Genomic DNA, 14,961 nt, shown 5'->3' on the forward strand with positions numbered 1-14,961 from the left:
CACCTCAGCTGGAAGCAGGGACGGGAGTCGAACCGCGGCCGCCGAGCAGCGCGAGGCGGGGAGGGGAGGGGGCGGCTCTTGGAAGGGACTTCTCCGATGTGTTGATTCCTTTTCCCCCCCTCCTCCTCCCTCCCTCCAGCGCTCGCTCCGGGGCGTCGGGGACGGAGATGGAAAAAATAAATAAATAAATTCACGGCGGTGAGGGAAGTGAAGGAAAATAATCAATGCTATTTGGCTGCGGCTGAAGTGTTTTCCCGGCTTCGTGAGGGGGTTTCCATTGATTCACCCTAGGCACTCGCTCGCTCCCTGCCTCCTCCGCCTCCTCCGCCTCCTCCGCCTCCTCCGCCTCCTCCGCCTCCTCCGCCTCCTCGCCCTCCTCCTCCTCCTCCTCCTCGCCCTCCTCCTCCTCCTCCTCCTCCTCCTCCTCCTCCTCCTCCTCCTCCTCCTCGCTCTCACTCCTCCGCCTCATTCACTGGCTAGAGCCGAGGCGTCCCACACAATGGAATAATCAATACCCAGGCGCCCAGGGCGGCCCCACTGAGCAGGTGCAGCGACCCGCCCGTCGCAGTGCATGCCGGGAGTTGTAGTCTACCCGCTTCCGCCCTTCGGCCCTCAAACGCTGTGCCTGCCGGCCTCCCTCAACGCTGGAACACCGGCAGGCCAGGCGGCAACCAAGGATTGCGATTCTAGCCACCCCGCCGCCTCTTTTTTTTTTTTTTTTTTTTTCCGCCGCCTTTTTGACTCTGGTGCAGGCCCATCTGGTGCCTGCAAAAGAGGCCAGGTCCCTTCAAACTCTCCTGTTCCTCTTCCTCCTGTCTACAGAAACCATACGTGTGTTTTAAATCAGCTGTACGAGCTCCGGCTTATACCAGTTTCCCAGAGATGTCTGAGGCCTGTCTCTTTTTCTCTCCCTTCTTCCCTTATTTATTCCACCTCCTTTCCAGCTGTGTACTAGAACCTTCTCTTGCACAGCAATCTCAGAGAGCTTCTGTCTTCTCCAAGTGGTCACATAGTCCCCTAGTTCCATAGGGGAAGGGGAGGTTCTGGCTCCTGCTCTTCTGTTTATCAGCTCAGAAACACTACATATTTCAATAATTTCTAAGATTTTTTGAGTGTTCAGGGATAGTTCCAAGCACTTTTACATATATTATGTGATCTTCAAAACCCCATGAAGGGCCGGGGATTTAGCTCAGTAGTTCAGGCGCCTGCTTCGAAAGTGAAAGGTCCCAAGTTTGATCCCTGGTACCAAAAACAACAACAACAACAAAAAAACCATGAGGCAGATAACATTGGTCCCATTTTTCAACTGAGGAAACTAAGGCACAAACAACCAGCCCGAAGTCGCCTGGCCAGTAAGTGACAGTGCCAGGATTCAAACCTCAGTAGTCTTGCCAGGGATTTAGCTCAGTGGTTCCGACGCCTGCCCTGCAAGCGCAAGGACCCAAGTTCGATCCCTGGTACAAACAAACAAACAAAACCCTCAGTAGTCTGGCTCCAGAGTCCATAGTACTTCCTAAGGCCTACTTCTCTAATGGCCTCCCCACCAAGTTCACAGAGGCAGCCAGGAGAGAGGAGAAAGAAGCTAACATTTTGAGTTTCTATTATGTGACAATTTGTTACTGGATCCTCATAACTGTGAGGCGGTCCTCATTTTACCAAGGACAAAGCAGTCTTAGGGAGGTGGCACAGTCTAACCAAGGCTAAGCATCTGAGAAGTGAAACTTCCCAGGTATGGGTGTCTCCAGAGTCTAGTCTTTCCATTGCATTAAGCTGTTGTTTCTGCCCCTATTGGATTGGACCTTATATAAAGGGAAACTATTAAGCATTCTTCTTGGTCAACAAAACTGAAAAGCAAAGGATGGATAAAATGCAGGCCATGAGAAGAGTTAGGGACTGCCAGGTGGTGCTTGGCATGAGGTGGGGGACAGATACATCCAAGACATCTGAAGTTCAAGATGTCATGTCTGTAAAATAACCTCCCCACAGTATTTTCTACTGATCAAGTGCTTCCAGAAACACACCAAGGAGAGGGTAGGCGTAGAGAACCTGGCACTTCTCACTCATCATAGAAGCAAGCTTAGGAGTTGACGTTATTGTCACCTAGAAGATCAAAGTAAAAGATAATCACAGTTCTCAGAGGCAACAAGAAGCTTTCTGTTTGGCCTCTGAAAGAGCAGTCAGAGGGTCACCCCTGACAAAATCTTCTCAGGGAGTTCTGGACACTGACAAACTTCTCAGTCTGGCACTCCTTCAAGACTTTTTCCATTCTGCCCCTCAACTGCATTTCTAAACTCATCTCTACTTACATACTGGCCAGGTGTTCTACAGTTGCTGGGCCTTTGCTCACACTATTCCTTTCTGGAACTGCTGAAATCCTACCACATATTTGGTTCCCATTCAAAATATCATTTCCTCCTCTGATGTAAAGTTTTTTACTCCAAAATATTCATACTAGGATTATCAGATCTGCTCTAAAACTCCAGAGTAGCTAAAGTGGACTAAATCCCCACTTTCACCCCCACCTCGAACTTAGTGGGCCATCATAATAAGTATCTACTGGGCAGGGTCTTAAAATGACTGACTTGTTTTTTGTTTGTTTGTTTGTTTTTGGTACCGGGGATCGAACTTGGGTCCTTGCGCTTGAGAAGCAGGCGGCGGAATCCCTGAGCTAAATCCCCGGCCCCAAGTGACTTGTTTTTTAAGCCCACTTCTTATGCTAGCAGAGGTCGGAGACTGAGGCCTCGGCTCCTTGTACCCAGCTCGCCCTACTGCGCTGCAATCCCCGTTCAGCTATTTAGGTAGAGTCCTGCTGGCACTAATTGGCAGCTTTCCGGTCACCATAGCGACGGGTGGGGCGAGCTAGCGAGCCTCCTTTGGAACTACATCTCCCATCATGCACCGGGCCCCAGGGTGCCGGGCTCAGCCTGAACCCCGGGACCCAGCTGACCCGGAGCTCCAGGAGGGATAGGGCATGAGAAGTAGAGCGCGAGGGTACGGTCTCACTTTCCTGCCCACCTCGTAGGTCGCGGATGCCCATGACCTAACAGACTTCTCTGGGCCCAGCCAGCCCTCGGCACTGCTACCCCGGGCCTAATATGGCCGCTGGTGCTGGGACCGGCCGCAAGCATAGAGCCGGGCTGAGGTCCGGAGCCAGGGCCTGCTCCCGGCATTCCTCGCGAGTGTGTCGTGGGCACCCTTCCCCCATCTCCGGGTCCCGCGAGAGGGAGACCCTTGGGCTTTGAGGTGAGACCAAAGGTTGGTGTTGTGGGAAAGGCGGGTCACCCCCGGCAGTAAGCTACTGGCCTTCTAGGGTAGCAAGGTGTAGCGAGGGGACTTTGGGTTGAGGATATCACGAATAGTGTAGAGGATTTAACTGGAGAACAGTTACGAATTTTTTTGTTTGTTTTTTTTGGGAGATCGGGCATCGAACTCAGGACCTTATGTTTGCAAGGCAGGCGCGGTGCCATTGAGCTAAATCCCCGGCCCTGGAGAACAGTTACTGTTGCAGAACCTAATAGTGTCCGAGGCTCTTTGGGTTATTTCTGTAACGAATTGCTTTAGCAATTTTCTAGAGGATCCAGTTTGCTTAAAGTTTTATCACTGACGGCCTGGTTCACTGAGGTAGAGCACTCTGCAACACAAGTTCATCCAGGCTTCACGAGTTCACCCAGGGCTGGGTCTCTGCTGAGCTGTGCCCCGCAGGCTGTGCACCCTTGGGCACTCAGCGAATGTTTGTTGCAAATGTTTGTTGCAGGGAGCATGGCCCAGGGCTTGATAGAGGTGGAGCGAAAGTTTGTTCCAGGGCCTGGCACAGAAGAACGGCTGCAGGAGTTGGGAGGCACTCTGGAGCACCAGATCACCTTCCGAGACACCTACTATGATACCCCTGAGCTGAATCTCATGCGGTCTGACCACTGGCTGCGACAACGAGAGGGTAGTGGATGGGAGTTAAAATGTCCTGGAGCAGTAGGTGTCTCAGGAACCCATACTAAGTACTTGGAACTCACATCTGATCCTGCGATTGTGGCACGCCTCTGTGAGGTGCTGGGAGCTGAGGGACTGGGGGCTGGAGGTGTAGCTGCTGTGCTGGGTTCCCTGGGGCTGCAGGAAGTAGCTAGCTTTGTGACAAAGCGGAGTGCCTGGAAGCTGGTGTTCTGTGGAGCAGATGAAGAGGAGCCACTGCTTAGGGTGGACCTGGATACAGCTGACTTTGGCTATGCCGTGGGTGAAGTAGAGGCCATAGTACGTGAGGAAGCTGAAGTACCTTCTGCTCTAGAGAAGATCCAGAGCCTCAGCAGCATGCTTGGTAAGGGAGACAGGCCTTCTGTGCTTTCCCTGCTCCCCATCTGCCATTTCTGGAAGTGTCTGCTGGGGCAAAGAGTGACTGAGCATCTCTGGGTTATTTCTGTAACAAGAATTTTTTTTTTTTTGTAACAAGAATTATTTTAGCAATTTTTTCGGAGGACCCCATTTGCTTATACATTTGTTTTTTTGTTTTGTTTTTTGAGACCAGGTCTCCCTGTGTAGTTCAAGCTGGCCTTGAACTGGTGATCCTCCTGCCTCAGCCTCCCCAGTGCTGGGATGATAGGTGTGTACCATCACGTCCAGATTGCTTATGTAGTTCTGTCAACCCCAGCTTCCAAAACAGGTGCTAATTTGGATTCACTCCTTCAGTGCATTTCTAATTTTCCCAGTCATTCTGTCTCATACCTCTAGCCAAGTCTCCAATTTCATTTGTCAGTTCTCTGCTTTGACCCTTCCCTTTGTTTGTACTTCTTCCCGGATCCTCATTTATCCTTTTCCCTTTAAGTAAAAGGTGAGAATATTGCATTCATGTGAAACAATAGGATAAGTGTTGGCAAATTTTTTGTTCCCATGTTTAATTCTCTTATTGACAGCTCATCCACACAGCTGACAGCCCTGGGATGCCATGAGTTTCCTTAGCAGTTGCACACTCAGTTTCCTGCTGCATGCTCAGTATGCTCCTGGCCACTGACAATAGACACTGGTCATGGCAGTTCCAGAGGCAGTAATTCGGTGTGAATCCCACCCTACAACTATAGCTTCTTCTTCTTTCCACAGTCCTTGGTTTCTTTCTCTGTGTACATCTTTGTATGTGCTTCATTACCAAGCTAATGAGCTTTGGCCTGCCTAGATGGGCTTTAATCTTGATTGGGGGACAGGGGCATTAATTGAAATGAGTTGATGTTGAGGGATCCTCCGTCTTCATGGTGCCTGAGTGCCTTTTCATTTCTCCTTCCTGGAGGATAGGCTCATGTGTGGCTTCCCAGCTACTCCTGCCTGAAGTGGTTCTTTTAGGTCTCATTTCCGCAGTTCATTGAGAGAGTGCTGAGAAGCTGGTTGAGGGCATTCAGAATATTAGTGCTGCCTTGCAAACAACCTTGGGGTCCTGGCTGGGTGGGCAGGGAGCAAAATTAAAGCATGTATGGTAGCTTTGCAGGCTTCTTTGCTCATTGTCCTTTTGCCTATAGGTGTACCAGCACAGGAGAGGGCACCTGCCAAGCTCATCGTGTACCTACAGCGCTTCCGGCCTCAGGACTATCAGCGCCTGCTACAAGCAGATAGCTCCAGAGAGAGGCCACAGGGGACTAAACATCTTGACAGCAACTTGGGTTAGGGGATGTCCCTTCCCAGAAGGGCAAGAGAACTCTGGGTTTGATGGGGTCCACACCTAGGCTCATGGTGCCTCCTTCCTTCTAATAGTGCCTCCTCTCTCTCCAGCTCTGCCTATTTCACCCTGTTCTCAGCTACCCTTCCTAGAGCCCTCCCTGGTTGCCTCCTCTCCTTCATCCGTCAGATGCAATCTATGGGCCGCCCCTCTCCCCTGGCCGCTAAGCAGCCTCCATTGATTTCCGCTCGTGTTTATAGGATTTCCACTTAGCCATGATCAGTAGTTAAGCACAGGAAAATCCCTTGCCACCCCCCCCTCCCTTGGTCGATGCCATTGATTCTGCCAGCGGCTCTGAAACCGCCTAACAGCTGAGTTAGAGATGAGGGAAGGCAGCAGGGATTTCCCAGCCTTGGGGTGTGGGGAATAGCAGCAGGGTAGGGAAAGGGTTGGGAATTCCTGTTAGAAATCCAGAAATTCTGCTTTGATTTTTGTCACTGTGCCCAGCTCAGGCCCAGAGAGTAGAGTGCCTCTCGTGGCAGTTAAGGGACAAATGTGCTCCCAGACCTAAAAAGAGGTAGAAAGAAAATCCTCATTGTTGAGATAGGTTTCCCAAGGTTTCCAGGAAAGAGTCATACTTCCTGTGTGAGGAGGTTCTTCTCTTGTCATTCATACATATTTTCTACCTCAGACACCCAAATACGGTTTTCTGCCTCTCAGGCTTTATTGGGCTTTCAGTATTTGTGGGGGAGGGGGCAGACCCTCACAGTTTTGCAGTGACAAATGCAGAGCCAGAGTGCCACCTGGTGGTGGCCCTCAGGGGTAGGACCCCAGCTGTTGGGGCCAGGGGCTTTGGGACACAGGAGGATTTGGATAGTGAGTGGAGATAGTTACTGCCATGTCTTCACAGGCAAGTTGTTCACCTCAAAGATCTCCTGCACTGACTGGCCAAAGTGGTTGTAGGTGAGGCGCAGCTTTAGCCGCAGAGGGGCCTAGGAATAGGAGCAGACACCAGGGTTAGTGCCCATGGCATCTCCCATGCCTGGGTCTTATCCACAGGGCCTGGAACTCACCTTGTTAGGATTGAGGATTCTGAAGAGCTGAGTGATGGGCGGGCCATCCTGAGCTGGAACTGTGTTTCCACTGGGGGCCTCGAGCTGCAGCTGGACACTCTGAACATGGGAGGTTTGGGCAGAACACAGTAAGGCAGCTGACTGGGCTCAGACAACCCCTTCACACTGAGTAGCTCCAAACCCTCTTCCCATACTTCCTAGGTACCTGTCTTGTATGCTGTTCCCTTCCATCTCATTCTGTCCCCTACCCACCTCCTCTGCTTCATGGCCTTTCTCCTGGATGCTTAGGCCGTCTCTGTACCCTGATCTGTACAAACCTTGGGCACAGCTGCCTGGCAGATGAAGTGAGTGACCTCATCCTCTGAGGAGTTGGTGGTGGTGACAGTGATTAAGAGCAAAGCAGGGGTTCCAGGGGGTCGAGTAAAAGACAGATTCAGCTGTACTCCCTCACGTTCAAACACTTTGAGGTTTGGGATGGGAGCTGGAGTAGGGAGAGAGAGGCACTCAGTGTGTAAGCTTGGCATAACATGTTCGTTCACTATTCAGTAGCAGAGTGAGCACCTCTTCACCCTGCACCACTTGAGACACTTGTGACCAAGGAGAAAGCAGCTAAGTTGAGGTGGGAGGATCACAAGTTCAAGGCCAGGTTGGGCAATTTAAGACTCTGTCTCAAATTTTCAAAATAAAATTTTTTAAAAAAAGACCTAGGGTTGTAGCTCAATGTCAGAGGACTTTCCTAGCATTTATGAGGCCCTAGGTTCAATCCTCAGCAATGAAATAGCAATTACAAAAAAAAAAGTTCAAGCCAACAGCCTAGTTGGAGTGGGGAGAAGAAAAAACAAGATTGGGTGTAATGGGTACTATGAGTGAGCTAAATTAAGTCAGAATAACTAGGAAGAACTGGCTTAAATAGGAACAGTAAGGAAGGGCAACTGACATTTCACGGAGACAAAACAAAACATGAAATGCCACGGGCTTGAGGTGGGAGAGTTTGAGGAACTGAGAGGGGCCAGTGGAGTGGGCACTGGGGAAGTGGTATGAAATGGGTTGGGGAGGAAGCAGGGCCCTGCATCACAGAGAAGTCTGAACAAAGGAAGACACTAAGGGGTGGCCAGAGAACTGGCATGATTGAAGCCTTTAACCTACAAAGATACAGTGATCTGGATTGGGAGGACACACGGGAAGGGGATACATGAGCTGTAGTCTGTGGCTCCAAAGGAGAGAGCACATTTCCACCCATCTCTAAGACCTCTCCCCTTTGCTGAGGTTTACCTGGGGGTGGAGGTGCACAGGGAAGATCAAGGAGGTGTACTAGTGCACCCTCTGGGGAGGGATTCAGAGAGGGTGGCTGCTGGGTGTCTCCAGAAGTATCATCCAGGAGATTTAGCAGATCCAAGAGCTTTGAGGTCTGGGAGAAAGGTTAGAAGGATCAGGGCTAGGCATGGAAGCCCAACTGAGTCCTTGCTCTAGGGCAGTGTTGGTGAACCTTTTAGAGATGAATGCCCAAACTGCAACCCAAAACCCACTTATTTATTGCACAGTGCCAGCACTGCAATTAAACCCGAATACTCAGGTTTCATTTAGAGAAAACTCATGTTAACATCTTTTGTCTTAAAAGAAAAAAACCCCATGTGTGCTACAGTTTTGCTACCACTGCTGTAGGGCCTCCAGCCTCCTCACCTGGGGCTCTGTGGGGACAGGGGCTGTGTCGTCTCTGCTTTCTTTTGCTTCTTCATCAGTCTGGGGGCCACCATGCTCCACAAGGGGCATCTTTTCAAGGATAGCAGCCCTGAAAGGATGGAATGTACCTGTCCTTTTGTGTGGACCCTGCACCTTTCATGAGATGCATCTGGCAGGAGGGCTAGGAACAAGGAGAGCCCTGGGCACATGGGGGTCAGAAGTGCCCTGTGACTTCCTAAGATGGCACACTGTTGCCAGTTTTTCAGATAAGCAAGGAGGCTTAGGAGTCAGTTTAGCTTCAATAGCTTCAATGACTGTGGGTGGGAGGCTCTCACTGAAAGAGGAAGAATGCAGGGGAAGTTGAGACCCTCGGACCTAATGGGCATTTGGGGCAGGATAGAGGTTTGGGTCCTACATGGCAGCAGACTGCTGGGCGCACCTCATGTGGTCATACTTCTGGAAGAGCACGTTATACTCCACAGCCCGCTGCTGCAGCTCCACGTCCAGACAGCTCCCGTAGATGGACACCACCTGGCGGATGCGGCTGACCCACAGTGTGACGTGTGAGTGGCAGTGGTAGTTTGTCCTGTTTTTTTTTTTGGTACTGGGGATCGAACTTGGGTCCTTGCGCTTGCGCAGCAGGTGGCGAAACCATTGAGCTAAATCCCCGGCCCCTTTGTCCTGTTTTTTTTTTACTACAGGATGTGGCAGGGAAGGGGGAGGCCACATAGAATAAGGAGACACCTAAAATATGTGGCTCCAAGCCTGGGAGGAGTAGAAGTATGTGCACCTGGAGAGCTTAGAAACTGGGGAGCACAGTGTAGGGAACTCTTTCGATGGGCTGGAACCCTTTCTTACTCGGTGTCCCCCTGGATCCGGGTGCTGAGCTTCATGAGGGCCGTGAGGGCATATCCGCGGGTGGCTGGCAGGGACATATGGGACTGCAGCACCTTTTCCAGTAGTGCCATCACCTCCTCCTCTTCTACCTTTAGGTGTGGATGCAGGTGGTGACCCCGGGTCCTGCTTCCGTCATGAGTCCCTCCTCAGTGCACCTACCTTCTAGGTCTTACCTGAAGGGGTTCAGTTTCCTCACAGTTCTCCAGCAGGAAGTCCCCATACTCCCCTATGCACCAGGTGGCCACTTGCACCAGCGGTTGCTGTGTGGGAGAAACACTGATGGGCAAGTGTCTGTGGTCCTCTCCTCTCTTGTAGACTGAAACATTCCTTAGGTAATGCACCGATCAAGGGGTTGGCAGGCTCTGTCCAGTTACTGAGCTCCTGCTGCTCTCTGGTGGCCAAGCATGAGAACTACATGGCCTAACCATGGGTCCTGGCTCTGAGGAAAGCAGGTGGTTTCTGTCCATCCTACTTAAAATGAAAAAAGAGGCTGTACATCCGGATGTGGTGGTGCATGCCTGCAATAATAGCACTCAGGAAGCTGAGACCGGAGATGTGTGAGTTCGGGGCCAGTATAAGGTACTTAGTGAGACAAAACAAAACAAAACAAAACAAAAACCCCAAGAAGCAGGGGCCTATAGATATTGGCTAACACCTGTTAATTCACTCAGTGTTTGAGCTAGTAATAAAATAAGTACATGCACAACCTTTTATCTATCTCATTTGATTTTTGAGGCAGCTCTGAGAGTTGGGCAGGATAGAAAACTGAGCACATGGGGCCTAAAGGAGATTAAATTAATCATGAGGGGTTCACACAGCCAGTTGGTAGCAGAGCCAGGACAGGAGCCCAGGTATTCTAATTAAAAGGCTGGCTCTTTTTTGTGTGTGTGTGTGTGTGTGGTACTAAGGATTGAATCCAGGGCCTTCACACTGAGCTACATCCCCAGAGGTTTTTGTGACAAGGTCTCACTAAGTCACTCAGTAGCCCAGGGTGGGCTTGAGCTTAGGATCCTGCTCCTCAACCTTCCAGAGTGCTGGGATTACAGGCACGCTCTACCATGCCTGGTGGCCAGCTCTGTCCTGGAGGGTTTCCTGCAATAAGTAGACGCTATGACCCCGAGGGAAAAGGAGTTCAGAATCCAGTGTAGGACATAGGCCCAGGAGGGACCAGGGAGTTGTTGGGCAGCCTTTGACCTTGGCAGGTAGGGATGGTACCTGAGAGATGTCCTCTGCCAGGGCATGGTAGAGGCGGTGCACAGAGTAGGCATGTAGCTCCTGGGCACCTCCAATCAGCTGGGTCAGGTTGGCCACTGCATCATCCCGCACATAGGTGCCTGCCTGGAGTGGGGAGGGGAGCCTGTCAGAGTGGTGAGCTCTGCACACTCCTGCCCGGCTCTAACTAGCCCATCTCACCGTTGTCAGCACATGCAGGATGGTGTCTATATGCCACCGCTTGGTTGGAGCAAACCTAGGGGACATAGCTCATCAGTCCCGGCACTATCCCTTCCCAGACTGTGCCCTCTCTGCCTCCTGGCATGTCACCTCACCTCTCTGCAGCCAGCAGGATGCCTGAGGCACAGTCAGCCCGAAGATCCGGGGGGCAGGACTCGAGAAAGGCCTGCAGCTCCTGTGTCATGGATCGCACATTGGAGCTGTTCACCAGAGCCAGGCTCAGCTCCAGGGCCCGCCTGGGAGGAGAAGGGTTTCTGTAGGTATCCCAGGCCACCCTGCCGCACCCCAGGCACCTGTCCCCTCAGTCTTCTCATTCCTGCTGCTCTAAGCTGCTCTGGGTCTTGGCCACCAGACACTGGGTCCTCTGTTCTCTTGTCCCCTCTGTTTCTGCTTACCGGCTGAGGGAGGCATCGCTTTCCCGCAGACATTCTACCACAGTGGGCCGATGTCGCTGCACAGCACTGTGATCAGACTTTACCAGCTTCAGCAATGAGGTCAGAGCCACGTACCTGGACAGGGTAGGAAAGGTTCTACTGTGCCACGGCCAACAGCCCTGACAACCTGTTGTGTCCTGGGTATAAAGGTGGATTGGAAGGTTCTGGAGGGAGGAGTGCAGAAGGCCAGGGTTTAGTGGCACAGCCTAGCAAGACACCAGGGACTCTTACCTAATGTTCTTATCACTGTTGAGCAGGAAGCGACCAAGAATGTTGACAGCTAGAACCTGTGGGAAACAGAGGGCTGGGACAATCACAGAAGACACAACCTAGTCACTTAGGAGTAGGGACCACATGGCATAAGTGACAGGTGTGGGGGAGAAGCCAGTGAACAGGGCCTGTGTATGGCTGGCTGAGGGGGGCAGCAGGCAGGCCCTAGTGGAAGAGGATATGGGACAGTACCCGTAGGCCAGCTGCAGAGTGGATGTCCATGATGGTGAGTACTGTCTCAAACAGCACTGCACTGCCGGCGTTTCGGCTGGTGTCTGTGTTGGTGGCCACCTAAGTGGATGGGAGGAGATGCATGTACACAGGGCTTGTTTTCCATCCTTGGATGTTGGTCCTTCTGACCTGTTTTTCACTTCTTCTGTTCATTCTACAACCATCCAACAGAGTTCCCCAAGCCCTATTATGTAACCGGGCCAGCCTGGACACTGGGGTAATAGCACTGAAACAGCCTGTGTTCCTCCTGCATGGATTTCACTGGGTAGAGAAGATGGAGGGGTGCTGACATGGCTGCTGCATCGTAAGTGTTCATGTGAGGGATACCCTGGGCTGGTGAATCCCAGCTTCCCTCCATAGGGGGATCTAAGCAGTGACCCCCCCTTCAAGCCCCCACCTGGGCCAGCAAGTCATTCATGGTCTCACTGCTTTTTTCATGGTTCCGGCCCAGGATCCGAAGCAGACGAAGTATCTGGACCTAAGGTCAGGTTAATGGGTTAATGGGAGTTGTGAGCCAGAGGAGAAAACCCCAACATTGAAGATAGCATTGTGAGGGGTCTGGCTAGCCTTTTAGAGCCCCCTACCCTTCTCTCTCATCTCCACAGGTCTTTTGTGTGTGTGTGAGATCAGGGGAGTTTAGAATAAGCTTTTCTTTTTATAAAATGGATTTGTGAACTTCAAGCATCCCCTCTCCCCTAACTGGTCCTGGGATGACCAGGGCAATCCTGAGCTTGCCACCCTCCTGCCCAGGACACTGAGCCAAGGTGTCCTCTAGGTGACCACCAGCCATGGTCTCGTTGCTAAGTCTTCTCTATTCCAGGGACACAACAGGAGGAGGTTACCCCACCTGCAGAAAAGGGTCACTGATTCCAGATATGCTGTGCTCTGTGGAGTACCCCGTTGTCACCAGAGTTCGGAGGATCTGCACCAGCTTGGGTACTACCTGGAGGGAGGGCACAGCTTTGTCTGGGCATTCATCATCCTCTCAACTGTATGCCCCTTTCCTCCACTGCTGCCCCTCTTTCACCAGCCCACCTTTCGAAAGTGCCTGAGGGCTGCAGGGCTTCTTTCACAGAGCTCCATGATCAGGGTGATAGTGCCGAGCAGGATGCCTGGGGTTAGGGTGGGGAAGTGAATGGTGGGCCAGGGCACCGGAGACGTGCATGTGGGTGTGTGTATGTAACCCTTTGTCCTAAGAGCTGGTGCTCCTGTCCTGTTTTTTACTTCTGTCTATAGCCAGGCCTGAAGCAGAGGATGGGGAGCCCAGTGGCCTTACCATGGTGGTGCTCATGAAGCAGTTTGGCACAAAGTGGAAGGAAGATGTCAGAGAGCTCAGGGGCTTTCCGAACCATGTGCACTGCAGTCAGAATAGCCTGCAGAAGTCAGGGGCCTCAGACAGGGGACCAGGCTCCACCAGGATGACCCCCGCCCCCGCGCATGGCAGACCTGGGAGTTTCTGGAGGGGCAGGTACTGCATCTCACCTTTTTGCGCACATAGGGGCCTGGCTGCAGGAGCAGCTTTTCCACCTCTGTGGCCAGGTCCCGGCACATCTCAGCAGAGCCCATGGTGCTCAGAGTGCACAGAGCCAGGCCTTGAACTGGCTGAATCCCCTGGCTCAGGTCACTGCAGGGTTGGGAGGATGGTCAGTCAGGCCTCTGAGAAAACCAGTCCTTCTCACCAGTACAGCAGGCAGCCCCTTGGGATTTGTTTCCCATTTCATTTCCCTGATTTCCAGTGCCCCCAGAACCCTCTCACTTCTTGATGCTGTTGGTAATGAGCAGGTGGGCATCGTGCCTCTCATCCAACAGAAGCATAGCTCCCAGGTAGCCCACCCTCTTGTCTATGAATCGGGGGGAGGCGATCAGTTTCAGGCACTCCATCTGTAGAGAAGGGGGCAGACCACAAAGGGCAGGGGTGAAACCAGAGACACTAAAGCCCAGCTCCACCGCCTTCCATCAGACAAGATGACTGTAACTTGTGGGGATCATATACCACCACCCTCTCTTCAGCCAGAGGAGATGCTTAAGAGATCCAGGATGGTGGACAGTTTCAAGGACCCAGGAGTGGAGGAGGATGGGAGGGGAAAGCCCCTGAATGGGGCTGGTCAGAGAATGGAGGGTTTAGGCCAGCTGACACAGGATGGGGGTTGCAGTGGGTAAAGAGGTTTTTCAGTGCATGGTGTGAGGCCTCAAGAACTAGAAAATGAAAATAATCGGGGCACAACTATGTGAGCGGGGCCCACGACCCTGCCATATTGGCCTTCCTCCTCAAATTCCGGAGGAAGGTATCTTTGGCCATTACCTGTCCAAAGTGGGCGGGGTAGCCCAGCATGTGGACGTAGAGCAGTTTGGTCAGCTGGCGGTGCCTCTGCAAGGGGTCCCCATCACGGAAGGACGCCCGGATATGGGCACACTCCTTTTGGATCACCTCCCGTTCCTGGGCCTGAGTCTTGGCCCCGCGAATCTCCTCCATGAAGTCATGAAGCTTCAGCGAAGGCACCATTCTGGGTGGAGGAGGGCAGAACCCAGGAGTGGAGAGGGCTTTAACATTTTCTGGCCGGGTGGCCAGCCTCGCCCCGTGCCAAGCTCTTAAGGGCCCAGGTGCCACAGATACCCTATAATTGAGCCGACATTTACATTTGCCCACCCGCGTCTCCAAATCCCACCACCAAAGGGCTCCCAATACGCATGCGTCCCCACCCCACGCCTGTTCCTACCGAGCGTGCGCCACAGCCCCGCCTATTACCCCCTCCTTCCCCCACCTGGTATCCCATCAGTAGCTCAGCCTTCTCTTTACTTCCAGGGCCCAGTGCTGCTGCCTTCACGAGTCCTTCCCTCCATTCCCATCTCTGGGTGCTTCAGTTTTCCCGCCCCAGAACGCCAAGTCTCACCTGTCTTCGGTTTGAACTGTGCTTCTCTACCCCCCCGCGCTTCCTGGTAGAGGGCCCAGTAGGGGTTGGAGCTTGATCGGGTTCTTCCCTCTCCCCGCCTCCATCACGGGACCCGCCCTCTTGAGCCTGCCGCCCTCGGGCCGCCTTAGGGTATGGAGCTGTGGCCCGCGTAGGGGCTCAGGACAGTACAGTAAACCTGCTTCTTTTACATTCGCATGGTTGCCAAAGCCTCAGAGAGCTTGGGTTTGACGACACTGCACCCCAAAGGAGATGACAATCCCCCTTTTTTTGAACTTTTTTATTAATATATTTTTTGTTAAATTTCTTTGTATTTTTTTTTTCCTGCAAGACTTGGTGTTGGCGGCACTGTTGTATAACTTCAATCCCAAATTCCATGAAATAGA

The 14,961-nt window shown here is 52.3% G+C and overlaps 3 protein-coding genes across 12 annotated transcripts in view; 1 reads left to right on the forward strand and 2 right to left on the reverse strand.

Annotated features, from left to right (window-relative positions):
* Zfhx2 (zinc finger homeobox 2) overlaps nucleotides 1-320 on the reverse strand; it is a 28,376-nt gene extending 28,056 nt beyond the window's left edge. Inside the window, exon 1 of the mRNA XM_004864155.3 lies at nucleotides 2-320. The gene's annotated coding sequence lies outside the window, so the exon portion shown is untranslated. The remainder of the gene's footprint in view (nucleotide 1) is intronic.
* A 2,560-nt stretch (nucleotides 321-2,880) lies between these two features.
* Thtpa (thiamine triphosphatase) lies at nucleotides 2,881-7,405 on the forward strand. 6 transcript variants are annotated; one of them, XR_015445748.1, is made up of 4 exons: nucleotides 2,881-3,243; nucleotides 3,755-4,306; nucleotides 4,509-4,648; nucleotides 5,493-5,638. XR_015445748.1 is itself a non-coding variant. In XM_087197018.1 (4 exons), the coding sequence occupies exons 2-3, from the start codon at nucleotides 3,760-3,762 to the stop codon at nucleotides 4,541-4,543; spliced, it is 582 nt and encodes a 193-aa protein (XP_087053144.1). In that variant the 5' UTR covers nucleotides 2,882-3,243; nucleotides 3,755-3,759; the 3' UTR covers nucleotides 4,544-4,588; nucleotides 5,493-7,405. The 6 variants fall into 6 exon arrangements, 4 of the variants coding, with proteins under 4 accessions (XP_087053144.1, XP_021099581.1, XP_012920735.1 ...); XM_087197018.1 differs by having other exon boundaries at nucleotides 2,882-3,243; nucleotides 4,509-4,588; nucleotides 5,493-7,405; XR_015445749.1 differs by having other exon boundaries at nucleotides 2,883-3,243; nucleotides 4,514-4,588; nucleotides 5,493-7,405.
* On the reverse strand, nucleotides 6,330-14,842 carry Ap1g2 (adaptor related protein complex 1 subunit gamma 2). 5 transcript variants are annotated; one of them, XM_087197005.1, is made up of 22 exons: nucleotides 14,558-14,842; nucleotides 13,969-14,170; nucleotides 13,423-13,547; nucleotides 13,149-13,290; nucleotides 12,943-13,039; nucleotides 12,702-12,778; nucleotides 12,514-12,609; nucleotides 12,064-12,144; nucleotides 11,628-11,726; nucleotides 11,397-11,452; nucleotides 11,127-11,240; nucleotides 10,827-10,967; nucleotides 10,693-10,747; nucleotides 10,495-10,617; nucleotides 9,453-9,539; nucleotides 9,241-9,368; nucleotides 8,822-8,926; nucleotides 8,383-8,491; nucleotides 7,975-8,110; nucleotides 7,020-7,183; nucleotides 6,703-6,801; nucleotides 6,330-6,621 (listed from the first exon to the last, which is right to left on the reverse strand). In XM_087197005.1, the coding sequence occupies exons 2-22, from the start codon at nucleotides 14,167-14,169 to the stop codon at nucleotides 6,520-6,522; spliced, it is 2,337 nt and encodes a 778-aa protein (XP_087053131.1). In that variant the 5' UTR covers nucleotide 14,170; nucleotides 14,558-14,842; the 3' UTR covers nucleotides 6,330-6,519. The 5 variants fall into 5 exon arrangements, with proteins under 5 accessions (XP_087053131.1, XP_021099574.1, XP_021099575.1 ...); XM_021243915.2 differs by having other exon boundaries at nucleotides 14,429-14,842; XM_021243916.2 differs by lacking the exon at nucleotides 8,822-8,926 and having other exon boundaries at nucleotides 14,429-14,842.
* Nucleotides 14,843-14,961: the final 119 nt, after the last annotated feature.

Source organism: Heterocephalus glaber, unplaced genomic scaffold, assembly GCF_053883595.1.
Source record: "Heterocephalus glaber isolate CG9 unplaced genomic scaffold, H.glaber_assembly_v1.0 deba00001662, whole genome shotgun sequence".
Taxonomy (NCBI): domain Eukaryota; kingdom Metazoa; phylum Chordata; class Mammalia; order Rodentia; family Bathyergidae; genus Heterocephalus; species Heterocephalus glaber.